Raw genomic sequence first — 27,946 nt, forward strand, 5'->3', positions numbered from 1 at the left:
GTAGTTCTTCTATTTTTTTTAAACAAACCTTTTGAAACTTTAAATACTGAACTCTGCATCATAGCCTCCTAAGATCAAGAATTCCTTTGCAACCACAACACTTCACCTTCTGCTTGCTGTGAGCTGAATGCTCAATTAAGTATCCTGTTTTTATTATTGGCTGCTCTGCTATTTCTGGGAGAATTTCCTAACAGTTCTATTTGATGGAGTAACTATGAAATGGACCAGAGGTGAAAGGTATTGATAATGAGATACATTTGTAATGGTAATTCAAATGTTTTATCTTGCTTATTGAAATCAAATGCTGTTGCTCCGCAGAGTATCTCTTTAATTTGTTGTGAACTTTGCAAGGCACAATGTGGCGTGACGAAGTTTTGTAGGGCTCTTCCTTTTAAACACACGCACACGTATATGTGTACAAAATATTTCTTATTTGTTTTGACATTGTTTCCTAGTCCTGTTAGGTGGTTACAAAAGTCCCAAAGGAGTATAGAGATTTAATAATGTTGATTTCTTCCTGAACCTTTTGTGTCAGGCTGGATCTACACAGCCCTATATCCCAGGATCTGATCCCAAATTATCGGATTATCCCAGATAATCTGGCAGTGTAGACTCATATGATCCAGTTCAAAACAGATAACCTGGGATCAGATCCTGGGCTATAGGGCAGTGTAGATCCAACCTTAGTCACACCCATTCAGTCCAGAAAGATGGTTTGAAGGAAATCTTGTGAAGTTCAAGTGAAGACAGTGTGAAGGACTGAGGCCCCATATATACTGCCATATAATCCAGTTTCTGAATATAGATTAGCTGCATTGAACTGGATTATGTGATAGTGTAAACTCATATAATCCGGTTCAAAGCAGATAATCTGGATTCAGACACTGTATTATATGACAGTGTTGATCCAGTATGACAGTACGTGTATTAAAAACATTGAATGTTTGCCTATCTGTGTATGTTGTAATCCATTCTGAATCCCGTCAGGGAGACAGAGTGGAATATAAAGTGTTATTATTATATTATTATCAATAAATATATATTTTATTTAAAATATTTTATTTTTTAAATGTCCCTGTTCCGACTTACAAACAAATTCAATTTGAGAACAAACCTACAGAACCTATCTCGTTTGTAACTTGGAAACTGCCTGTAATGCGGTTAGACTGCATGATATGGGTCACCAGTGGTTTTCAACCTGTGGGTTCCCAAGTATTTTGGCCTAAAACTCCCAGAAATCCCAGTCAGTTTACAAGCTCTTAGGATGTCTGGGAGTTGAAGGCCAAAACATCTGGGGACCCACAGGTTGAAAACCACTGGCCATATATTGCATTACATGGCAGTATAGATACAGACTGAGTTCTTCACCACTGGTAATAATGTGAGTTCAAGCTTTACTCCCTCCGAAGAAAGCAGAGTAGGTTGTGGGATTTTGCACAAACTTTTTAAAGTCTTCAATATGAACAGAATGAACCAGGCGAGCTGTTCATTTTTGATCCATCTATTCCAACTGGAGCGCATTGGATAGGGGCCACCTGAGGCAAGCCACTGATGGTGCCAAAATCCAAGCCGACTGTTGTCACAGCCTTGTGAATGTTTTGTGGGAGAGGGCCCTGCTGCCTGCGCTCTCAGAGGAAGTGGAGGAAGAAACCTGAGCAGCTTGAGAGCCGCTGAGCTAAGCAATATCCCCGTGATGCACTGGTGGGGGGGGATGCTGAGCAAGTGCCCCTTGGCCTTGTACCAGTTGTCTGCGAGAAAGAGCTGCTGCTGGGAAGCAGAGAAGTAGCAGCAAGCCTCGATTTAATGTTTTTGCTGTCAGCCAAACTTGCAAAGTTACTTTTAAAAATACAGTAATCACAAGCAGTAACGATGGCAGAGGAGACTGAACTTAGGGTGCATCAACACTGTAGAATTAATGTAGGCTGGATCTAAGGTAAAGGTAAAGGTTTCCCCTGACGTTAAGTCCAGTCGTTTCCGACTCTGGGGGTTGGTGCTCATCTCAATTTCTAAGCCGAAGAGCCGCCGTTCTCCATAGACACCTCCAAGGTCATGTAGCTGGCATGACTGCATGGAGCGCCGTTACCTTCCCGCTGGAGTGGTTCCTATTGATCTACTCACATTTGCATGTTTTCGAACTGCTAGGATGGCAGAAGCTAGGGATAACAGTGGGCGCTCATTCCGCTCCCCGGATTCGAACCTGTGACCTTTTCGTCTGCAAGTTCAGCTGCTCAGCGCTTTAACACACTTCGCCACCGGAGGCTGGATCTACACTGCCCTATATCCCAGGATCGGATCTCAGACAATCTGTTTATCTGTATTGCTCATTATTTCCCCCTTTTATAAGAATACAGATATCCATGGATTAATAAGAGAATGGAATAAAACTTGAAAAAAAATGAATATTCAAGTACCTATTCATGGTTAAACCAGCCCCACTCGGTGGTCTTGGGAAAGTCACACTGTCTCAGTTTCAGAATAAAGCAATGGCAAAAGAGGCATAGCATTTTATTTTGCAAACAAATAGAAATAAAAGAACATCCTACAGAAAACCACAAAGATTTGGTAAGGTTGCCATAAATGGAATTGCAATATATAGTCTTGGGGAAGTCACTCTCTCTCAGCCTCGGAGGAAAGTATTTGTAAACCACATGACTTTCTTTGGCCAAGAACACCCTTGAATATTGTTGCCATAAATGGAATCCCACTTAGTGGGCTTGGGAAAGTCACATTCTCTTGGCTTTAGAGGAAAGCAATGAGTAGAAAGCATAGGATGTTTGGCTGCTGTGAGTTTTCTGGGCTGTATGGCCATGTTCCAGAAGCCATCTCTCCTGATGTTTCATCCACATCTATGGCAGACATTCTCAGAGGTTGTGAAGTCTGTTGATAACTAAGCAGGAGGGGGGATATATATGTGGAATGTCCAGGGTGGGAGATATATAGATATATAAACCTCACTTGCCTAGTTTCCAACAGACCTCACAACCTCTGAGGATGCTTGCCGGAGATGTGGGCAAAATGTCAGGAGAGAATGCTTCTGGAACATGGCCATACAGCCCGGAAAACTTTCAGCAACCCAGTGATTCCAGCCATGAAAGCCTTCGACAACATAGGATATTGCTTTGCCAAGAAGATCCTTTGGTAGAGTTGCCCTAAATATCTGGCCTTGGGGAAGTCACACTTTCTCAGCCATAGAGGAAAGCAATGACAAAACATAAGGTTTCTTTTGCCAAAAATGTCTTTTTTTAGGGTTATAAATAAATAGGTTATAGGGTTTTTAGGGTTATATATAAATAGGTTATTTAGGGTTATAAATAAATCTTATAAATAGGTGACCTTAGGAAGTTACACTCTCTCAGCCTCAGAGGAAAGCAAGGGCAAAAAGGCATAGTATTTTATTTTGCCAAGAAGATCATTGAGTGGTTTTGCCCTTAAACAGGTGATCTTAGGAAAGTCACTTGCAGCTCCAAAGTTTCTTGGATGAAATAGATTATCTAGATCCTTTTCAATCTGGTTTCAGGCCCAGCTTCGGACCTGAGACGGCATTGATGGCTTACAAAGAGAACTAGATCGGGGGAATGTGTCCTTGCTCGTTTTCCTGGACCTTGCAGCCCTGTTCGATACCATCGACCATGGTATCCTTCTGAGCCATCTCACTGGGATGGGGCTTGAGGGCACTGTTCTGCAATGGCTCTGGTCCTTCCTGGAGGAGTGGACCCAGATGGTGGCATTGGCATTGGGAAATCGTGTTTGACTCCCTGGCCTGTGGGGTCCCTTGGATAAGGCTTGGATACGTGAGACTATACTGTATTTTACTTTTGATGTCTCTGATGCTTATTTTATGCGCATGACTCTTTAAAGAGAAAGGGAGGCTGGCTATTTTGCTTTTTCTCACCTCTGCTCACATAAACCCCTAGTCTTCTGCGTTTTTGCTACTCTGCACCAATATCTAACCATATTGGTATCATAACCCTAACAGGTTATGAATATACAGTAGAGTCTCACTTATCCAAGCCTCTGGATTATCCAAGCCATTTTTGTAGTAAATGTTTTTAATATATAGTGATATTTTGTTGCTAAATTCATAAATACAGTAATTACAACATAACATTACTGTGTATTGAACTACTTTTTTTTGTCAAATTTGTTGTATAACATGATGTTTTGGTGCTTAATTTGTAAAATCATAACCTAATTTGATGTTTAATAGGCTTTTCCTTAATCCCTCCTTATTATCCAAGATATTCCCGAGTCTTCTGCGTATTCATAGAATCATAGAATAGTAGAGTTGGAAGAGACCTCATGGGCCATCCAGTCCAACCCCCTGCCAAGAAGCAGGAAATCGCATTCAAAGCACCCCCGACAGATGGCCATCCAGCCTCTGTTTAAAAGCCTCCAAAGAAGGAGCCTCCACCACAGTCCGGGGGAGAGAGTTCCACTGCCGAACAGCCCTCACAGTGGAACTCATTATTTTATAATGAGTTTTATGAATGTCTTATGTAAGTTAATTTTTTAACTGATTTATAGTGTATTGTACAGTTTTTATATGTGTGTTTTATTGTAAGCCGCCCTGAGTCCCCTGTTGGATGAGAAGGGCGGGATATAAATATTGTAATAAATAATAAATAAATATTCGCTTATCCAAGCTTCTGCCGGCCCCTTTAGCTTGGATAAGTGAGACTCTACTGTATTCCTAATAGCAGGGTTCCATACTTCGCACTTTAACAACACAACCGTTCAATGCTAAGGCTTCCCGCCAAATGGAACTGTAGAGTCTACTGAACAAGCCAGTACCTGCTGCATACCAGGACTGCCATCTGCTGAGGAGTTATGAAGGTGGAGGCATTACTTTTCATTCAGCCCTCAGAAGCTCCTTGAGTGGGTTCGCCCTTAAACAGGTGAGGTTAGGGAAGTCACACTCTCTGAGTCTCCAAGGGAAACAAGGTCCCCAAAAGTTAGAGAAGTTGGAGAAGACTGGAAGGGACGTGGTGAGAAAGAAGCCTGTGAGTCAAGGAGAAGGCGAACGCCTCCCAAAAGGAGGGGCGAAGGGGCCGGAAAGGGTTAAGCCTCCTTTTGCTTTGCGGTGCTGAAATGTGAGAGTAGTCCCTTCCCAAGCTCGGCCTCTCTCCCTCCAATCTGTGCGCTGCTCCCAGTCAGAGAAGGAGGCTGGACTGGAAGGAAGGAGGGAGAGGGAGAGAGAGGCGCCGGGGGAAGGAGGGCGGGCTGCCTTCTTTCCTCCCCTCGAGAGCGGGCAAAAGGAAAGGGAGCCAAACAGACTGGAGTGGAGCTTCCCCACGAGCCATGATTTGCGGCAAGTGGAAAAAGTCCCGCTCGGAAAGTCACCGCCGGGGCCGCCACCGCCATCACCAGCAACAGCCGCCGCCGCCGCAGACGGAGCCTCCGGTCCCTGCCCAGACCTATGGAGGAGTCGCCGCCGCCGCCGCCAAGCTTTCCGGGCACCGCGCCTTTAAGAAGCTGGGTGAGTTGAGCTCAAGGTCCTTTGGGGTTGGAGCCAGCAGCACGAGGAGGACAATGACCCCACCCTCCCAGGGTGCATCTACACTGGAGGAGTCATAGTTTCATACCGCTTTAGGTGCATGTTGCGGGGATCCCCGGAGTTTGTAATGTTTACAAAGTCTGCTGCCTTCCCTGCCCAAGAAGTGTCATTACTCAGTGCTGTGGAACCACTGGAATTGTAGTTTGACAAGGTCTGCAGCCATACCTACCCAAGAACTATTTCTCAGTGTAATGGAACCATTGGAGTTTGAGTTTTGCAAAGTCTGCAGCCTTTTCTGTCCAAGAGCTGTCATTGCTCAGTGCTATGGAACCACTGGAGTTGTAGTTTTGTAAGATCTGCAGCCTTCCCTATCCAAGAACTATTTCTCAGTATAATAGAACCATTGGAATTGTATTTTTGCAAGGTCTATAGCCTTTTCTGCCCAAAAACTGCCATTGCTCAGTGCTATGGAACCATTGGAGTTGTAGTTTTACAAGGTCTGCAGCCTTCCCTACCCAAGAACTATTTCTCAGTGTAATGGAACCATGGAGTTGTAGTTTTACAAGGTCTGTAGCCCTCCCTGCTCAAGAGTAGCCATACTCTTCCATGGAACCATTGGAGTTGTAGTTTTACAAGGTCTGCAGCCTTCCCTACCCAAGAACTATTTCTCAGTGTAATGGAACCATTGGAGTTGTAGTTTTACAAGGTCTGTAGCCCTCCCTGCTCAAGAGTAGCCATACTCTGCCATGGAACCATTGGAGTTGTAGTTTTACAAGGTCTGTAGCCCTCCCTGCTCAAGAGTAGCCATACTCTGCCATGGAACCATTGGAGTTGTAGTTTTACAAGGTCTGTAGCCCTCCCTGCTCAAGAGTAGCCATACTCTGCCATGGAACCATTGGAGTTGTAGTTTTACAAGGTCTGTAGCCCTCCCTGCTCAAGAGTAGCCATACTCTGCCATGGAACCATTGGAGTTGTAGTTTTACAAGGTCTGCAGCCTTCCCTACCCAAGAACTATTTCTCAGTGTAATGGAACCATTGGAGTTGTAGTTTTACAAGGTCTGTAGCCCTCCCTGCTCAAGAGTAGCCATACTCTGCCATGGAACCATTGGAGTTGTAGTTTTACAAGGTCTGTAGCCCTCCCTGCTCAAGAGTAGCCATACTCTGCCATGGAACCATTGGAGTTGTAGTTTTACAAGGTCTGTAGCCCTCCCTGCTCAAGAGTAGCCATACTCTGCCATGGAACCATTGGAGTTGTAGTTTTACAAGGTCTGTAGCCCTCCCTGCTCAAGAGTAGCCATACTCTGCCATGGAACCATTGGAGTTGTAGTTTTACAAGGTCTGCAGCCTTCCCTACCCAAGAACTATTTCTCAGTGTAATGGAACCATTGGAGTTGTAGTTTTACAAGGTCTGTAGCCCTCCCTGCTCAAGAGTAGCCATACTCTGCCATGGAACCATTGGAGTTGTAGTTTTACAAGGTCTGTAGCCCTCCCTGCTCAAGAGTAGCCATACTCTGCCATGGAACCATTGGAGTTGTAGTTTTACATGGTCTGCAGCCTTCCCTGACCTAGAACCGCCATCACTCTGTGCTATGGAACCATTAGAGTTGTAGTTTTACAAGGTCTGCAGCCTTCTATGCCTATGAAGTGTCATTACTCAGTGCTATGGAACCATTGGAGTTGTAGTTTTGCAAGGTCTGCAGTCTTTTTTGCCCAAAAGCTGCCATTGCTTAGTGCAGTGGAACCATTGGAGCTTTCTATATATCTTTTCTGCCAAAGAATGCTGGTGGCTCTCTGAACTTCAGATCCCAGGATTCCATAGTATTGTGGTCTCTTCCAGCTCGGGTCCTCAGATTCTCCGAAAACCTGCCTGATTCCCATCCCTGTTTTAAATGGACAGGGATTTCATGCACTTTATAAACTTAAGCAACAGATTTCACACAATCAGATTGGAGGCGTGAACTGGCGTTACACTTTGGAATTGGTGCTATTTGACCCCACTTTAACTGCCGTGGCTCAATGACATAATAATAATAATAATAATAATAATAATAATAATAATAATAATAATAATAATAATAATAAAATTTTATTTCTTACCCGCCTTTCCTCATGGCTCCAGTTAGGTTACAATGCTATGGAGTCCTGGGAGTTATAGTTGCGCAGAAAAGGCGAAAGACCTTGTAAAACTACAACTCCCAGGATTCCATAGCCATTAAAGTGGTCTCAAACTGCATTGATTCTGTAGCATAGATGCACCCCAGGATTTCTTGATTCCAGAACCATTCTGAAGTGACCTCCTCAGTTTAAATTCCTAACTCTGTTCTGACAATGATTTCTCTCCCTTGAGATCTATTTCTGAAAAATGTTTGCCAAAGTTCCTGTTATTTTGGCCTCAAATCACAGGGTTTAATGGTTTTTCCCTCTCATAAGAAAGAGGGCCTCTGAGCAGCTGCAGAGTGCATTTTCTTCGTCGGCAGAACCACAACGTTGGAGCAACTCAGGCGAGGCCTATCACTATAAAGCCTGGAGATGGTATTACTACAATGGTTAGGAGACACTGGGACTTGTAGTACAACAGTGTAACTGTCCCAGGTTTTGTTTCTATGGGTGGATCTACATTGTAGAATGCCAACTGCATTTTGGCACCACTTTCAATGCTATGAAACCATGGCAGTTGGAGTTTTAGAAGTTATTTAGCCTTCTCTGCCAGAGAATGCTGGTGCCTCACTAATTCATTACAAATCCCAGGGCTCTGTAGCATTGAGCCATCGCAGTTAGAGCAGCAACAAACTAGTTATTTACAGAGGAATCCTAAGACAAGCACTAGCTGCCTTTTCCTCTGTAGTTTCTAGATAATTAGGATAAAAACAGATCCCACTTCCATGAAAACAACAAAACTACAGCACTTAATTTAGGTCAAGGATCTGCACCTGAACATGCTTTCCGTGCCAAGATTTTCACCTTGAGACTGGGAAGTAATTAGTATTTATTTTTACTAAGATGAGTTTAATTGCTATTTATTTGCACAATGTGTATTAATTAATTGCTTTTCAGATGCCAGCAGGTCTTCCTATTAATAACTTTGAGGCACCAAGAACATCTGAGTAGTAAAAAAAATCATAGTAAAAAGAATCCAGATAATAATAATAATAATAATAATAATAATAACTTTATTCTTGTACCCCACCTCCATCTCCACAAAGGGACTCGGGGCGGCTTACATAAGAAAAACAGTCCATACATTTAAAACACAGTATAATAACATAGTTATAACAACATAACATGACAATAAGAATTATTTGGAAAGTTGCTTTTTGTGCTTGTTGCTTGCCTTCAAGTCATGTCTGACTTATGGTGATCCTATAATGTTTTTTTTTTTTTTAAAGGACTGGGAATGTGTGGCTTTCTCGGTTGCTTGACTTCAATTCCCATCATCCCTCATCCCTGAGGCTAATAAGTGGGGCTAATAATAATAATAATAAATTTATTTTATTTATTTAAAACATTTATATCCTGCCCTTCTCACCCCGAAGGCCACTCAGGACGGAGCACAACATATAAACTGCAAACATTCAATGCCGGAGCATAAAATAAACCATAAACATACATAAATACTAAATTCAGTTATCTTCACATTAAAACCATTATTTAAAACCATTGTAAGACAGCCGCACTGTATCCGGCTGTATGAGTTTCGTGTATTCTAAGTAGACTGGAACGTACTTAGTCCTAATATATTTTTTTACATTGGTTTTAAACCACTTCATTGGATGTGTGGCAATAGCAGATTTCCAGATTAGTTTAGTGTTTACACCTTTTTTGTTATTTAATATTTAATGTTTATTTTACTTAAGTGATATTTGTCTTTACTGTTCTAATGTAGCACAAATCTTATGTAAAATCATACTACGTATTTTTGACATTAATATTGAAATCTGAAATATATATAGAAAGTCTTAACTGTTTTAAATGGATAAGGATTTCATGCACTTTAAATTTAAGCAACAGATTAACAGATAATAATAATAACTTTATTTTTATATCCTGCCTCCTTCTCTCCGAAGGGACTCAGGGCAGCTTACATGGGGACAAGCCCAATCCAACAAAAATTAAAACCAAACATAGATTAAAACATATCTTAATATTGAATCAATAGAGATCAGAATATAACAGCATCTGGAGGGCCATCAGTTCTGCTTGTGGTTTAAGAACCATAAACAAACTAAGGCTGGATCTATATACCATGAACTGCTTTTTGTGGGTTTCCACTGACAATATAATGCAATTCAAACTGCATTATATGGCAGCATAGATCCAGCTCAAGTTCTTCAACTATGCTTAAGTGAGCTTAAGTGAAGAAGATGTAATGCAACTTTCTTTGTTCTGTTTTTTTGCAGCATAGATCAAAGGTTTTGGTCTCTGTCCAGAACTCTGTCCTCCTGAATAGAAAATTGTGTTTGCTCTGGAGGCAGCCTTTTCAGTTTAGTACATGTAGTTGTTGCAGCCAGAAAGAACAAGTCTCTGTAGCAGAACTTTTGTTGCCAGTGCAGTGATTCAAGAGTAATCTCGCTTGAAGAAATGTCTTTGTAGTTACACTGCTATTCAGGGACAGAAGACCAACCAAGGGTGCAGAGTGAGTCAACAATTGAGTGAGTAATCCAGTTACATAAAACCCTAGTACTAGGATGGGTCAGTTGTGGTTTTTTAGGTACAGGCAGTCCCCAAGTTACAAACATCTGACTTATAAATGATTCATAGTTAAGAACAGGCATGAGACAACAGGGAGTAAGACAAATCTTCCCCTTGGAAGGGAAATTCACTCCTGGAAGAGTTATCATGGGGAAAAGGTGTCTTCACTGAAGTTTTCTCATCAATGCTTGCTTCCACAATAAGCCAAATTTTTCAAAATCCAGTTCTCACAGGGACAGAAAGTGAGGTGAAATCTTCAGAATAGGGGCATAGACAGCAAAACAAACATCACAGCAGTGTTAACCCTTCCCTATGCTATCCAAAGTGTGCATATGTGTGTGTATGTATATATATCTATATATATAAAAGAGTGATGGCATCACGGCAATTCACAAAACAACAAAAGTACAGGCCCCCCAACCTCAAAATTTGACAACACAACCCATCATCCACGCCTCAAGGTTGATACAACAAAAAGAAAAGAAAAATAAAGTCCTAATTAGAGGGAGAGCAATAATTTTTTTTATCCAATTGCTGCCAGTTTAGAGGGCTAATCTCTGCCCACTTGGTTGCCTAGCAACCAAGGGACAGCCAGGTTTCAGTTAGGGGACAGGCAGATTTAGGCCTCACTTAGGCTTCTTCCACAGATTATCTAATTTGCACTGGATTATATGGCAGTGTAGACTCAAGGCCCTTCCACACAGCTATATAACCCATTTATAATCTTATATTATCTGCTTTGCACTGGATTATCTTGACTCCACACTACCATATAATCCACTTCAGTGTGCATTTTATACAGCTGTGAAGAAGGAGCCTCATATAATCCAGTTCTGAGCAGATAATACAAGATTAGAAATATACAGTAGAGTCTCACTTATCCAACGTAAACAGGCCGGCAGGATAAGTGAATATGTTGGATAATAAGAAGGGATTCAGGAAAAACCAATTAAACATCAAATTAGGTAATCGTTATACAAATTAAGCACCAAAACATCATATTATACAACAAATTTGACAGAAAAAGTAGTTCCATGCGCAGTAATGCTATGTAGTATTTACAGTAGAGTCTCACTTATCCAACACTCGCTTATCCAACGTTCTGGATTATCCAATGCATTTTTGTAGTCAATGCTTTCAATATATCGTGATATTTTGGTGCTAAATTCATACATACAGTAATTACTATATAGCATTACTGTGTACTGAACTACTTTTTCTGACAAATTTGTTGTCTAACATGATGTTTTGGTGCTTAATTTGTAAAATCATAACTTAATTTGATGTTTAATAGGGTTATCCTTAATTCCTCATTATCCAACATATTCGCTTATCCAACGTTCTGCCGGCACGTTTATGTTGGATAAGTGAGACTCTACTGTACTGTATTTACAAATTTACCACTAAAATATCACAATGAATTTAAAACACTGACTACAAAAACATTGATTATGAAAAGGCAGACTGCGTTGGATAATCCAGAACATTGTATAAGCGAATGTTGGATAAGTGAGATTCTTCTTTAATATAAAATAATTACTGGGATAGAATAATGCAGAACAATATAATCTCTAAAACCAGGACAGTAAATAAACAGGGGAATTCCACACAGGAAACAATCGGGGCCAGCTAACACCTCCCAAGAAAGTATTCCCATCATCAAAGTCTGGCAAATCCTGTTTTCTCAGGGCCACAGACAGTAGAAGCACATAAAATATCGCAAACAACACCACTCTGAAAACAAGGGAATTCCAGACAGGAAACAATCAGGGCCAGCTAACACCTCCCAACAAAGTATTCCCATCATCAAAGTCTGGAAAATCCTCTGTTTTCTCAGGGCCACAGACAGTAGAAGCACATAAAATATCGCAAACAACACCACTCTGAAAACAAGAGAATTCCAGACAGGAAACAATCAGGGCCAGCTAACACCTCCCAACAAAAAATTAACTCAGGGAGGAAACAGCCAGGCTTTAAAGCTGCAAGGCCATTACATCCTAATCATTTTTCCTAATTGCAGCATTCATACTTGCCTCCAACAAACAAACAAAAAAACAATCAGAAATATTGTATATTCACAACCTTTAGGAAATAATATCCCCTGATGGCGCAGCGTATTAAAGCACTGAGCTGCTGAACTTCTGGAACGAATTGGGGGAGCGGAGAGAGCCCCCACTGTTAGCCCCAGCTTCTGCCAGCCCAGAAGTTCGAAAACATGCAAATGTGAGTGCATCAATAGGTACTGCTCCGGCGGGAAGGTAACGCCGCTCCATGTAGTCATCCCACATGACCTTGGAGGAGTCTACGGACAATGCCGGCTCTTCGGCTTAGAAATGGAGATGAGCACCAACCTCCAGAGTAAGACACGACTGGACTTAATCTCTGGGGAAAACCTTTACCCTTGACCTTAACTACCACCAATTCCTCAATACTTTATTTCCCAGACCACCAGACTTCGCCACAGCAACGCGTGGCCGGGCACAGCTAGTATATATATATACTATATATACACATTGGCACTTTGAATCAGGGAGCGGGGGTGAGCTCCTGCTGTTAGCCCCAGCTTCTGCCAACCTAGCTGTTTAAAAACATTCAAATGTGAGTAGATCAATAGGTACTGTTCCGGTGGGAAGGTAATGGGACTCCATGCAGTCATGCTGGCCACATGACCTTGGAGGTGTCTACGGACAACGCCGGCTTTTCGATTTAAAAATGGAGATGATCACCAACCCCCAGAGTCAAACATGACTGGACTTAATGTCAAGGGAAAACCTTTAGCATTACCTGTTTATGTATATGGGTGGAGTTACACTTAAGTATGTACCTATTCCAACATACAAACAAATTCAGCTTAAGAATCTGTCTTGATTATAACTTGAGGACTGTCTGAATTGTTGGATTGCATCTCCTATCAGTCCTAGCCAATGTTGAACTACTTATATTTGGAGGGCTACAGTTTCCCACTTTAACTGCCACAGCTCATGGCTGTGGAATCCTGGGAGTTGTAGTTTTACAAGGTCTTTAAGCCTTCTCTGTCAAAGTGTAGCTGATGCCTCATCAAACTGCAGATTCCAGAGGTTCATAACATTCTCTGTCAAAGTGGTGTCAAGCTGCACTCATTTTACAGTGTGGAGCTAGACTAAGTATTTCTCCAATTAGTCTATCTGATTACATGAAATAGTCTGTCGCTTATGTTTAAAGTTTATGAATTACTTGTCTATTTAAAGCAGGGATGGGTATCAGACAGCCTTCAGAAGTTGTTTGGACCGTGGCTTCCATAATTCCTCATCATTGGCTGTTTTGACTAGGACCAATGTGAACTGCAATCCAGGACATCTGAGAGAGAGCATAGTTCTCAGTGCTTCAGATAACATGTAGTACACTGAGCTCGCCGTTGTCATGTAATATCCTCAATTCATATAGCCTTCAGCACATTTTATATTGGTGCCTGTTTGAGGAAATGTTTAGTATTTCTATTCACCGCCCTTATTTTAGCAGAACACCAGAAACAAAGTGGATTAATAAATGAATCAGTGTGTCTGGTGTGGGATCAAAAGAAAGCTGATGTGCCAGAGCTGCTAAAACCTGTGCATTAGCACAGGGGTGGGAAACATGCAAATCTCCAAATATTGCCAGATTTCAGTTGTCAGCTGTCAGAACTGGCCAGGCCCCAGATTGAGCTATAAAAGTCATAAGTCAAACCTCAGTTCTGCCATGAACTCACCAGGTGGCCTTAGATAAGCTATTCTCTCTTAAAGTCAACACCATCTGGCCTGTTTTGCAGGCTTGCTTTACGGCAGTGATGTAGAATTTAATGCTGCAGCACTGATTATTTCTCACCATTGCCCTGGTGATGGAGCAGGACGACAACTTTCTTATTTATTTATTTACAGTATTTATATTCCGCCCTTCTCACCCCAAAGGGGACTCAGGGCGGATCACATTACACATATAAGGCAAACATTCAATGCCTTAACATAGAACAAAGACAAGACAAACACGGGGCTCCGAGCTGGCCTCGAACTCATGACCTCCTGGTCAGAGTGATTCATTGCAGCTGGCTGCAGCTGGTTGCTCAACAGCCTGCGCCACAGCCCGGCCCTGTTTGTTAGGAAGTTAGAGATGTCTCCTCCATCATTCTTAATTCCCTTCGTATTGAGTTTGTATATATACAATCGGCCCTTCACAGGTGCAGGTTTGACTTTTGCCCATTTGATTACTCACAGATTTGATTAAAATGTTATCTCTAGGTCCTCCAGTATGATTATATGGTCACCGTCCACCAAAAGTTGAGCATAGAATCATTCTGGAGGACCTAGATATTTCTAGAGAAGTATTCTCTCAGATTAAAAAAAAAACAAGCAATGTTGATGTATGTTTTTTCAATTTCTTGGTGGCCTTATGTCTCTAGCTCTAGCAAATATGGAGGGCTGAATCAATCTATCTATCTATCTATCTATCTATCTATCTATCTATCTATCTATCTATCTATCTATCCATCCATCCATCCATCCATCCATCCATCCATCCATCCATCCATCCATCCACATAATAAAAGTGAAAATATGTGTGTATGTGTGTGGCTGGGGTGTCCACTTACACAGACAAGCTCCCACTTCCACAAATAGCTATAGCTCCCATAGCTCAGGAGACACCAATGGCCCTCCCTCCAATGACATTGCAGGCTACAGTGAGTGCTGTAAACATGTCCAAGAGCCTTGCTAATGTCCCCCACAAACACCATACTGCCCACCACCTAAGTGAAGCCTTTCATTCTGGGATAATTTCATCCTAGGTTTACTGTTTTTCATCCATCAGTGTTTTCCCAGTGTTTCTTGCTGTCTCCATTGGTGTGTAATTTGCATGACCCCACCCACTGCCTCTCCCATAACCCTTTTCTGTTCCTTTTTATGGCACACAGCAAACAGAGGAATTGATTTGCAACTGAACTTACTGGAGAGGCTTGGCGGGAATTCACCATGATTTATAGGAGTTGTAGGAACTGGGGTGTATAGTTCACCTGCAATGCAAGAGTGATGGACTTGGAACTAACATGGCTCACAGCACTTCCATGACCAAGAAAGAATACTGGAGGTCTTTGGCGGGTTTTATAGGAGTTGTAGTTCATCTACATTCAGAGCGTTCTATGACCCCAAACAATGATGAATCTGGACCAAACTTAGCATGCATACATGATATGCCCAAATTTGAATGCTGGTGGGTTTTGAGGGGAATTGGCCTTGACATTTTGTAGTTGTAGGCACTGGGATTTATAGTTTACCTGTAATCAATGAGCACTTTGAACCCCAGGAAAGATGGAATTGGACCAAACTTGGCACACAGAGCTCCCATGACCACCAAAAAATACTGGTGATCTTTAGAGGGGTTTAGGGGCCCCTGGTGGCACAGTGTGTTAAAGTGCTGAGCTGCTGAACTTGTGGACCAAAACATGCCAGGTTCAAATCCCAGGAGCAGAATGAGCGCCCGCTGTTAGCCCCAGCTCCTGCCAACCTAGCAGTACGAAAACATGCAAATGTGAGTAGATCAATAGGTACCGCTCCAGCGGGAAGGTAACAGCGCTACTTGCAGTCATGCCGGCCACATGACCTTGGAAGTGTCTACGGACAATGCCGCTCTTCGGCTTAGAAATGGAGATGAGCACCAATCCCCAGAGTCGGTCACAACTGGATTTAACGTCAGGGGAAAATCTTTTACCCTTAGAGGGGTTTATAGGAATTGTAGTTCACCTACATTCAGAGAGCATTTTGAACCCTAACACTGATGGATTTGGATCAGACTTGGCACATATACCTAATATGCCAAAATTTAATTACTGGAGGGATTTGAGAACTGATCTTCCTTTCTGGAAGTTGTAGTTCACCCACAACCAGAGAAACTGTGACTTCCACTGATGATGGACCTGGACCAAACTTGGCACACAGAACCTCCATGACTAACTCAATCTACTGGAAGGGTTTGAGGGGACTGACTCAACATAGTGGAAGTTGTAGTTTATCCTACAGTCAGAGAGCACACTGAATCCCACCGATGATGCATTTAGAGCAAACTTGCCCAACATAACAAACTTTAAGTACTGATGGAATGTCATGGGGTTAACCTGGCATGATGACAGTTGTAGTTAATCCACAACTTTATGTATTTTGTACAATTAAAAAATGAATTTTTCAAATAACCAGAGCAACGCTAGGTGCTCAAGTTAGTGTGTGTGTGTAATATATATAGGCAAAGAGAATGTACTGTACGATTATAGGAAGGAAGCATTTTGGACATTCAGTTGCAGTGTGTAAATAAAATATCATTAGGATGACAGTGATTATATTTAAATATTTGCCATACTGGTTAAGATAACAATGTGTGGTATTTTCCTAAGTAAGCATACAAAATGGTAGTGGGACTGTTGACAGGATTTCATAATGCGTGCTGTCACAATTTGTCAGGAAGCTTTCTTTTGTTTCTGCCTTAAGAGCATATGGATTGTCTTATAAATATTGTACAGAAACTAAGAACATTGTGCTCATGGTTAAAGATATAAAGGGAATATGTGGTCTGGGTGATGTGTAGTGTGGCTGGGAGGATTTTAACAATTCAAAATTAATTAAAATATTATTGGAAAAAATGGTAGATGGATTGTTAAACATGAGTCAACAATGTGATGAAGCAGCTTAAAAAGCCAATGGGATTTTTGTCTGCATAAATGGGAGTATAGTGTCTAGATCCAAGTCATGCTACCCCTCTATTCTGCCTTGGACAGACCACACCTGGAATATTGTGTCCAGTTCTGGACCCCACAATTTAAGGGAGATGTTGACAAGCTGGAAGGTGTCCAGAGAAGGGCGACTAAAGTGATCAAGGATCTGGAGAACAAGCCTATGAGGAGCGGCTTAAAGAGCTGGCTATGTTTAGCCTGCAGAAGAGAAGGCTGAGAGGAGACATGATAGCCATGTATAAATATGTGAGGGGAAGTCATAGGGAGGAGGGAGCAAGCTTGTTTTCTGTTGTCCTGGAGATTAGGATGCAGAACAGTGGTTTTAAACTACAAGAAAGGAGATTCCACTTGAAATTTAGGAAGAACTTCCTAACTGTGAGAGCTGTTCAGCAGTGGAACTCTCTGCCGCGGAGTGTAGTGGAGGCTCCTTCTTTGGAGGCTTTTAAACAGAGGCTGTATGGCCATCTGTCAGGGGTGCTTTGAATGTGATTTTTCTGCTTCTTGGCAGGGGGTTGGACTGGATGGTCCACGAGGTGTCTTCCAACTCTATGATTCTATGATTGCTGCCCCCTTCCTTGGCTGCACTGTTTGCTTCCATTTGAATCCTTAAGAGGTGCAACTGATAAAGTATTTCAGGGTCTGGCTAATATCCTCTATTCTTATAAGTGTTTCAAGGTATTGAAATACTTAAAAGGTAGAGGATATTAGCCAAGCTCTGAAATACTTTCATTGTACTTCCATCGTTTTTGCATTGCCAGTTCCATCAAACATATGCACACAAATGGCTGCGTGTGCAACTTGACCATAATGTTAAAAGTTTTAAGAATTTCAGGAGAGGGCTTTCTGTTGGTCCCAGATTTAATGAAGACATGGGCGAGAGCCTTCTTGGTTACTGCTCCTCAGATGTGGAATTCCCTGTCATTGGAAATGTGGTTCCTTTCTCTATTCCTTTCCATGGGAAGGTTTTTATTTAGGGAGGGCTTTTTTCCAGCTCTACATTAATATGTTGTCAGATGTCTTTGGTCCTGTGCTGGGAGAAAAGCAAGTAGATGAAGTACTGTAAATGAAGTAAATAATAAACACAAGATCACTGCATTCCTGATGAGTCCTATTATAGAGGTATATTCTACTAAACTCAGTCTGGATCTACACTGCCCTATGTCCTAGGATCTGATCCCAGATTTTCTGCTTATTCCGGATTATCTGGCAGTGTAGGCTCATATAATCCAGTTAAAAGCAGATAATCTGGAATCAGTTCCTGGGATATGGGGCAGTTTAGATTCATCCTCAAAGAGATTTCTTCCTCCCCAGATAGATCTATATAAACTTGCAGCTAGTGTGTCACTCGGTGCAACTTTGAGCAAGACTTGAGCAAAATCATGTGGGGCAATGGATGATTTCAAATGTGTAACAGTGCAAAGAAAACCAACCAAAATCCAAACTGTGAGATAGATTTCCTTCAGAAATTTTCTTTTGTGGGTTTGGACAACAGGTTTCACAATATAGTTCTAAGTGTACAAACTTAACTTCCTTCATTCTTATTGCCTATCTGATCAGTGCTGGAAATATTGGTGTCCAAACAGAGCTTGAAAGAGTTGCCTTTCTGGACAACAACAATCCCAAATACTCCATTCTGTAGTCCTAGAGTCAAGCTGTGCACAAGAATGGAGTTGAGGATATTTATTGTTTATACTGTTGTGTTGTTGACTGGAATCACAAATATCCTTTTTTCATAGCGTAAATTATCTTTTAGGTGGGATTGTGTTTTGCCGTGTGTAATACGGGGGTTATCCAGAAAGTAGATTACGTTTTGGAATTAAAAATGAACAAAGTATAGGAGAAAACATTTACCATACGCAGTTGAAACCCACACCCAAATACCACTTCTCAACATAGTCGCCATTCAAATCTAGGCACTTATCATAGCGATAAGTGAGCTTGCCAACTCCTTCCCCACAAAATTCTGCCACTCAACGCAGTGTTTTGGCGACGATGTGCAGCTGCGGAAAGGGGTGACCGGCTGGTTGAGGACGCAAGCGGCAGAGTTTTGTGGGGAAGGAGTTGCCAAGCTCATTCATCGCTATGATAAGTGCCTAGATTTGAATGGCGACTATGTTGAGAAGTGGTATTTCGGTGTGGCTTTCACCTGTATATGGTAAATGTTTTCTCCTATACTTTGTTCATTTTTAATTCCAAAACATAATCTACTTTCTGGATAACGCTTGTATAATGACCTCACTTTTACCAGGATTGAAATAGGTTTTTGTATATCATCATAAGCCTGGCAAATGTCTTTGACCAGTGAGAACAGCAGGGCAATAGAAAAGTGACTCCACCCTAGAAACTGAAGCTTTCCTCAATGTATTTCAGTTTCCCCTTAAAATATGAGTAAATAACCCTTTTGGCCCTGAAGCTGGCATATGATACTCAGTGTTGTATACAAATTGATGTGAGAATCATGGCATTACAATGTAGTTGTCTAACACCTTTGTCACTGTCAGCACAGTCAGTGGGAGGAAATGCTGAGAGTTCTCTTCCAACAACATCTGAAGTGTTGCATTATTTCATCTGCAGGTCTGTCTATACATGCACACATGTATATATACAGTAAAATATCACTGTGCATCACAAAAACAACCCTAAAGTGATTCTAGCTGTTGTTAGTAGAATGGCAGCAACAGGCCAGCCCAGTTCAGATCACCAAGACTTCAATGCACTTGAGCCTCCAGAGAAAATATTCAGAAGTGACCCAAATTATTGTTTTGCTGTTGTTTTCATGGTACTCAGTGGAGGAAAAGATTATGGGATTAATGCCATCATTCAGTCTTCCCCTCTTCCTCTGTTGTATGGTGAAAACATAAGGAATCAAATTGCTCCCCAGTTCAGGTTTGTTTGGAAATATGCCAGTAATAGTTTAAAGAACATTATAAGTATCCTGCTGGCTTTGACCACTTGTTTAACATCCTGTTCTCACTGTGGTGAGATGTGGGGCTATTTAGAGGGGATGGGAATGGGTGAGAGAAGCACCAAAAAGGAGCCTGGCATTAAATGAGATGAATGTAATAAATCAACAAAGAGTCTTGTGGCTAAGACAGAGATTTTAGCATGAACTCTTGTGTACTGCAATCTACTTCCTTAGGTGCAGGGAATACGATACCATCTTAAAACTTCAGGAATAATTGCACATATATTTGGTGTGGGGTGATGGTGGTTATATGAGATTGAAATTGGAGGATAAAATGATTATATTATCGACTTTGTCCATAAAGATTTAGCCCAAACATCTTGGGAATAAGCAAGGCAGTTAACGCATGATAAACATCTGTTATCCGAAACAAACTTCTGCTCAGCAGTTTATTACAACTGAAGTACGGTAGTAAAACAAAATGTGTTTTCAAGGAAGTGTTTTGTTTGGTTCTGTTGTGCTGAAGCTAGGGTAGCTTATTGCGCCTTGTTGACTTGTTAGCATTTAGTTGCTTTAGTTTAATACTTTGTTATAAACAGTGAAATAACTGTTAAACTAATGTGGCCCTGGAGGTTTTGGCCCAAGGTTTTTTTTCCTCCATGGTGACCAGATGCTATTTTTTTGCTGCCTGTCAGTGTGTGGCTGGTTGATATCATTGATAGGATCTAAGTACCTAAAGGCATCATGTTCTGTCTGATCTTGGAAGCTAAGCAGAGTCAGACCAGGTTAGTACTTGGATGGGATCCTGACAATGAATACTAGGTGCCGAAATCTATATTTAATAATAATAATAATAATAATAATAATAATAATAATAATAATAATATTTATATTCTGCTCTGTCTCCCTGAGGAGACTCAGGGCAGATTACAGAACACACATACAGCAAGTATTCAATGCCATTGTACAATCAACAAGGACAGACAATACACAAACAGAAGGCATTTCCCATCTTTTCCATTTCCGGCATCTTGGAGGCTGTTCTCAACTCCGGCAACGGGGGGAGGAAGTGTTGTCACTCCCATCTTCCATACCGAGGAGCTTTGTTGTCCTTAGGTGTCCACCCGATCGATTTCCTGCTAAAAGTGGTACCTATTTATCTACTCGCATTTCTGCTTTCGAACTGGTAGGCGGGCAGGGAGCTGGGGCTGATGGTGGGTGCTCACCCCAACCTGGGCTCAAACTGCCAACCTTTTGATTGGCAGGATTTTCTGAAGCTAGCGGTTTAGTCCACTGTGCTAAGCCCAGTCCCTTATTATATTTATATTTCAGGCAGTTTCTTTTGCTATAGGCATCTTCTCTGTTTCTAGAATGGGTTGCACACAAGCTGGGGTTGCAGACAAGAGGTTTGTTATAGTAAAATCTATTATAGAGATAAATTTGCCACTTAGCAGTTGCTGTGGAACTACACTCACTGAGGTTGCCACTAAGAAACATAAATCCTACCAGTATTGAACATCATACCAATAATAATAGTAATAATAATAATAATAATAATAATAATAATAATAATAATAATAATAATAATAATATAATTCCTCTTCCTCCTCCTCCTCCTCCTAGTTTTCTTCTTCCAATCAACAATTATAACTCAGCTAGATGGGCATATATGAATCTATTGGAAATTTGTTAAAGGAAATTTCTAATAGAAGCCATTACAACAATACTTATTAACAGTACAGTCAGTCCCCAAGTTATAAACAAGATAGGTTTGGTAGGTTTGTTCTTAAGTTGAAATTGCATGTAAGTCAGAACAAGTACATTTTAAGGTGTAACTCCAGCCAAAATGTTATTCTCTTTAGCTTTGGATAGACTAGGGAAGGGCGAAAACCTCTGTGGTGTTTATTTTGTTGTCTGTGCCCCTGTTCAGAAGATTTCACTTCACTTTCTGAGCCCTTCCAGACAGGCCCTATATCCCAGGATCTGATCCCAGGTTTTCTGTTTTTCTCAGATTATCTGGCAGTGTGGACTCATATAATCCAGTGTAAAGCAGAAAACCTGGAATCAGACCCTGGGATATAGGGCCTGTTTGAAAGAGCCCTTTGTCCCTGCAATAATTGGATTTTGAAAAAATTGGTTTGTTGTGGAAACAAGGATTAGTGATAGAGCTTCAGTTGAGACAGCTTTTCCCCATCATAATTCTTACAGGAGTGAATTCCCCTTCCGAGGGGTAGATTGCTGTCACTACCTGTTGTTTCACCCTCTGTATGCTGGCCACATGACCAACTGTCTACGGACAATGCTGGTTCTTGGGCTTAGGAATGGAGATGAGCATCAACCCCCAGAGTTGGACACGACTAGACTTAAAGTCAGGGGAAAACTTTTACTTTTACCTTTATGTAACTATGAGTTGTTTACAAGTTGGATGTTTATAACTTGGGAATTGCCTGTATATGAATGCATTATCTGTGATGGTAATTAACATGTACGATGCATACCAGTGCCTTAGAGATCCCCATGAGCCATCAATTCCATCTTCATCGTTCTATCCAAGCAATGATCAACATTTATCATTGGCTAGTTCACTTTCATCTTTTGGTGCTTGGTGTGTTCTTCCAGGACGGCGTTTATAAATGGCAAATAAATATTTAAATAAAATAAAATACTGTAGTAGGAAGAATTGATTCAACCTTTCCTGTAGAATTAGGAATGTACTATACAAAATTGCCTGGATTAAATGTAAGCCGCTGCGAGTTTGTTTCTAATGTGAACATTTCCACTCAGTTTTGTTTTCAAGTGGCAAGACAGCAGGTATCTGTTATCTCAAACCTTGTGTCCTCATATGTGGTTGGACTCCCAGATTCCTTTACTGTTAGCCATGCTTCTTAAAGCATCTGGGAGTTATCTGGAGACCTGATGTTATTCTTTGCTGTCAAGCTAATTTCAGTTTATAGTGACCTTGTGAATGAGAAACCACTAAGATCCCCTGTCATCAATTGCCTGGCTCATGTCTTGCAAGCTCAAGGCAGTGGCTTCATTGATTGAATGAATGAATCCATCTGTCTGTACTGATTTCTGTTTTTCTGACTGCCTTCCACATTGCTGTGTTTTCTAATGAGTTACGTCATCTCATGATATGTCCAGAGTATGACGGCTTCACATTGATTCATCTTCAACTGGTGATCCAGGCTCTATAGCTGAGTCATTTGACAACCTAGGATGGCCATATTTTTTAGTTTGGATTTATGTTTTCAGATAGGATGAAAAAGCACTTGAAGCAGCACTTGATCATTAGTTCTAATTAGAATGAATGAGCTTGGATCTGCTCTGTCATATAATCCAGATTATCAAATCTGTTAATCTACATAATCTGCTTTGAACTGGATTATATGAGTCTACACTGCTATATAATCCAATTCAAATAAGATAATCTAGATTTTATATGGTAGTTTAGATGGGGCCTGGCTTGTACTGGTAGAACTTTCATAATTGTCTAGATGGGACTAAGAAAATAATTTGTTGGGAATCGTGTGGCCCTCCAAATGTTGCTGAGGCCCCTTGTACACTGCCATATAATCCAGATTATCAAAGCAGATAATCCACATTATTTATTTATTTATTTATTATTTTATTTACAGCATTTATATTCCGAAGGGGACTCAGGGCGGATCACATTGCACACATAAAGGCAAACATTCAATGCCATAACATAGAACAGAGAGAGGCACGGGCTGGCCTCGAACTCATGACCTCATGGTCAGAGTGATTTGTTGATTTGTTGCAGCTGGCTTGCTTTCCAGCCTGCGCCACAGCCCGGCCTATCTGGTTGAGAACCACTGGTGTAGAGTAGGTCTCCTGTGCCTTTCACATTTATAGAGAACACAAGATTGGGAGAAATAAAACCTTATACCCAGAAGGGAGATAAGAGCATTTGTCATAATTTCCCCAATACAAAGTTATTATAGATCCAGTGTTCTGTTTTCCTTTGCACTGCACTTGATCATCTTGGAAGCAGAAAAGTACAGATAGGCATATCCAGAGACTAGAAGTAACCTTTTTGAACTACAACTCCAAGAATCCACCAAATCAGTTTGGACACTTGGAGTTCTACTTCAAAAGAAGCAATCTTTTCCAAGCTCTGGGCTTATATGATAAACTGTAAACATGTCCTGGATTACAATTTGATTCCCAAATTGTGGACTGTTTTATCTGATATTTCAAGAGAATAACAAAGCAGTCTCAGGTGTGCATTAGAAAACACAATGGGTCTGTATTGCAGATTATAGGCAAGCCTGATCCTGCCTTTCTATTGTTAGACTCGCAGCATTCAGAGATGTAAGAGATTCCAAGCTCTTGAGGATGAGTTATTATAAGACGACTAGTACAATGTAGAAAAACTTGCTGACATTCAGGGTGTAACTTGTTTTAATTTCAGGATTTGGCCTCTTGTCTGGGGTCTCCAAGGGAAGAGACTCTCCAGATATTTTCTCTATTCTAAAGTTAAGGTATCGTTTTTCACATCGCGTCTATGGGCCCCTCCACACAGCCATATAACCCAGAATATCAAGGCAGGATGTCTGCTTTGAACTGAGTTATCTGAGTCCACACTGCCATATATTCCAGTTCAAAGTAGATACTGTAATGTGGGATTTCCTGCCGTGATAGTCTGGGTTATATGGTTGTGTGGAAGGACCCTTAGTTTCAGTGTTGCTGTCTGCCTGTAGGAGAGACAAGTGTGAATAAAGTTAGATACTTTGAAAACATTTAGAAAAAAATCCTGGAGGAAAAACTAGAAGGCGTGAATGGGGCATTGTAATAGAATTTTGCACTTCTGAAGAATTCCCTACAAAGTCCCAACTGGGATTTCAGGATAGCTCAGGATCAAAGAACAATTCTAGACAGCCCTATCGAGCTACACCATTATAGTAATAGGATTCAATTTTGACTGCCATGGCAATATCCTGAGAAATTCTGGGATTTGCCATCTACTATTCCCAGCCCCCTAGTGGCGCAGTGGGTTAAACTGCTGAGCTGCTGAACTTGCTGACCGAAAGGTCAGCGGTTCGAATCCAGGGAGCGGAGTGAGTTCCTGCTGTTAGGCCCAGCTTCTGCCAACCTAGCAGTTCGAAAACATGCAAACATGAGTAGATCAATAGGTACAGCTTCTGCGGGAAGGTAACTGTGCTCCATGCAATCATGCCGGCTACATGCCCTTGGAGGTGTCTACGGATAACGCTGGCTCTTCGGCTTAGAAATGGAGATGAGCACCAGCCTCCAGTGACTTAATGTCAGGGGAAAAAATTCCCAGCCTCACCAGATTATAAACCCCAATGCAGTTGTGGCAGTTAAATGGAATCACAAGAGCCATATTGGCATTTTCTTCAGCAGGCATTTAACTCATTTTAAAACAGGTTGATTGTTTTTTCCTGAATCAGACTTTTTGGATCAGCAGCATTTATGGTGACCATGTGTCCTCTTTTTGAGGAGAGTCCACATTCTGAAGTTTGCCCTTTGTTTGAAGGGCTGTCTAGCCAGAGTCTGATTTCGAAATAAGGAAGTAGTAAGAGGGATTTTATGATATCTTACGTTGCTTACCTACACATTGCACCTGGATGGTGGAGCTATCCAGGATACATTGTCATTGTTTTCAGTTTCAGGTGAGATGCATTGTAACTCTATTCAAATAATTGTAACTTCAAGACATTGACATCTCTAGCCCATCCTCTGTTTGGATACCAATCAAGAAAAAGTTTTCTAAGATCTACAAAGATACTCACAAGAACACCTCAACAAACGAGAGTCCAAAAGTGGCAGGCTAAAACCCAGAACCTTAATCCATGGGTGATACTGGATGAGAAACTCTCTCCTGGGCACACAGAAGATTGGGCGACTTGGAAGGCACTGAACAGACTGCACACTGGCACCACAAGATGCAGAGCTAATTTTAAGAAATGACACTACAAAGTGGAGTCCACGACATGCGAGTCTGGAGAAGAGCAAACCACAGACTACTTACTGTAATGCAGCCTGAGCCCTGCCACATGCACAATGGAAGACCTCACAGAGACACCGGAAGCACTCCAAGTGGCCAGCTTCTGGTCAAAGGAAATCTAATATAATGTCAAATTTTAACTTCCTATGTATTTTTAAAATACATTATAACTGTACCCTCAATTTGCTTCTGACACGATAAATAAAAAATACTCTATTTAAATTATTCACATTGGTTTCAAAAGTTGCATCTGTATATATACAATTTAGCATGTGAACATCAGCATCCTCATTTCTCCTTTCTTCTATGTCTATATGGCCATGCAATAGCATCTCTGTCTTATCGGGGTTTAGTTTCAGCTGGTTCTCCCCTCATCTTCACCATTATCAAATAAGGCTGTTGAGTGCTTCCTTGGTGTTGGGTGACACGGGGCAGTAGAACTGAGTGTCATCAGCACATTGGTGACACCTAACTCCACAGCTCTGGATGACCCTCCCCATGCGGCTTCATGGAGGTATTGAGTAACATGGCAGACAGAATAGGGACCTGGAGGACACCATGTGTCAAAGGCTTTGGGGTCAAAGATTGATCCCACTCCTCCCATACCACATGCTCACAGGATAGATCAGAACCACAGAACTACACTGCTCCAGTTGCCCAATAATCCAGAAGAATTCAGTGAACCTCTATGACATTCCCTGGTCTAATTAAATCCTATAGTTGTCACTATATATTGTAACCAAACATTTCATAATTAGACTATATGTTGAGTGAATGTCCATAGTGCATGGCAGGGGGTGGATTGGATGTTCTTGTGACCTCCTCCAATTGTATGATTCTATGAAAAAGTTATTTCTTTTGCCTGCTGTGATGCAATGATAATTTTTTCAACGCTGTAGAAAGAACCTTCTGTTATGCAGAGTGAGGTGGCAACAGGTTCCTCAGCATCTGAAGGAGGGGAACCAGCAGCATCCCCTACATATCTCCTCCGAGTCATAATAATAATAACAACAACAACTACAAACAGAGGCACAACTATGTGGCCCAAATGATTCATTGGAATGTATGCCTCAAGTACCACCTCCCAGCAGTAAAGAACTGGTGGGGTCAGAAACCTGCAGAAGTATTGGAAAATGAGCACGCAAAGATACTGTGGGACTTCCGAATCCAGACTGACAAAGTTCTGGAACACAACACACCAGACATCACAGTTGTGGAAAAGAAAAACGCTTGGATTATTGATGTTGCCATACCAGGTGACAGTCGCATCGACGAAAAACAACAGGAAAAACTCAGCCGCTATCAGGACCTCAAGATTAAACTTCAAAGACTCTGGCAGAAACCAGTACAGGTGGTCCTGGTGGTTTTCAGCACACTGAGTGCCGTGCCAAAAGATCTCAGCCGGCATTTGGAAACAATAAACATTGACAAAATTACAATCTGCCAACTGCAAAAAGCCACCCTACTGGGATCTGTGTGCATCATCCGAAAATACATCGCACAGTCCTAAACACTTGGGAAGTGTTCGACTTGTGATGTTGTGATACGAAATCCAGCATATCTATCTTGTTTGCTATGTCATACAATGCCATTGTGTCAATAATAATAATAATAATAATAATAATAATATCCCGCCTCCATCTCCCCGAATGGACTCCGGGCGGCTCACATGGGGCCAAGCCCAGCAACACAAGTTAAAACACAGAACAATCAATTAAAAACATTGTAACTACATAAAACAATAAAACACATCAACATAATTAAAGCCAGGACAATAATAATAACTAAACATTCAGGGGGTAAAATTGTGTGGAACTCTGAATAGGGTTCCTAGGAGGTACAAGGGTCATCAAAAATAGAGGCAGAGGAGCAATCTCAGTAAACACTAAAACCATAAAGGGTAAGGAACAGTGATAAAGTGCAATAACTGATAATGAGTTGTAAACGGGCGTAGTATCTCGTGGGACTGCTTACTCAAAATTGCACCGGAACAGCCACGTCTTTAGGTCTTTGCGAAATGGGGACAGGGTAGGTGCCAGTCTGATCTCCCTGGGATGAGAGTTCCAGAGCCGAGGGGCCACCACTGAGAAGGCCTCTCCCTCATCCCCACCAATCGTGCTTGAGACGAAGGTGGAAGCA

The 27,946-nt window shown here is 41.5% G+C and overlaps 1 protein-coding gene across 2 annotated transcripts in view; it reads left to right on the plus strand.

The window, feature by feature from the left end:
• Positions 1-5,077: 5,077 nt before the first annotated feature.
• plcd3 (phospholipase C delta 3) overlaps positions 5,078-27,946 on the plus strand; it is an 81,010-nt gene continuing 58,141 nt past the window's right edge. Inside the window, exon 1 of one of the 2 annotated variants that reach the window (XM_016994531.2) lies at positions 5,078-5,476. In XM_016994531.2, coding sequence (XP_016850020.1) covers positions 5,299-5,476 — 178 coding nt within the window. In that variant the 5' untranslated portion in view covers positions 5,078-5,298. The remainder of the gene's footprint in view (positions 5,477-27,946) is intronic. The other variant, XM_008113228.3, reaches the window with a different exon arrangement.

The sequence above is a fragment of the Anolis carolinensis genome, chromosome 6 (genome assembly GCF_035594765.1).
Source record: "Anolis carolinensis isolate JA03-04 chromosome 6, rAnoCar3.1.pri, whole genome shotgun sequence".
In the NCBI taxonomy this organism is placed as follows: domain Eukaryota; kingdom Metazoa; phylum Chordata; class Lepidosauria; order Squamata; family Dactyloidae; genus Anolis; species Anolis carolinensis.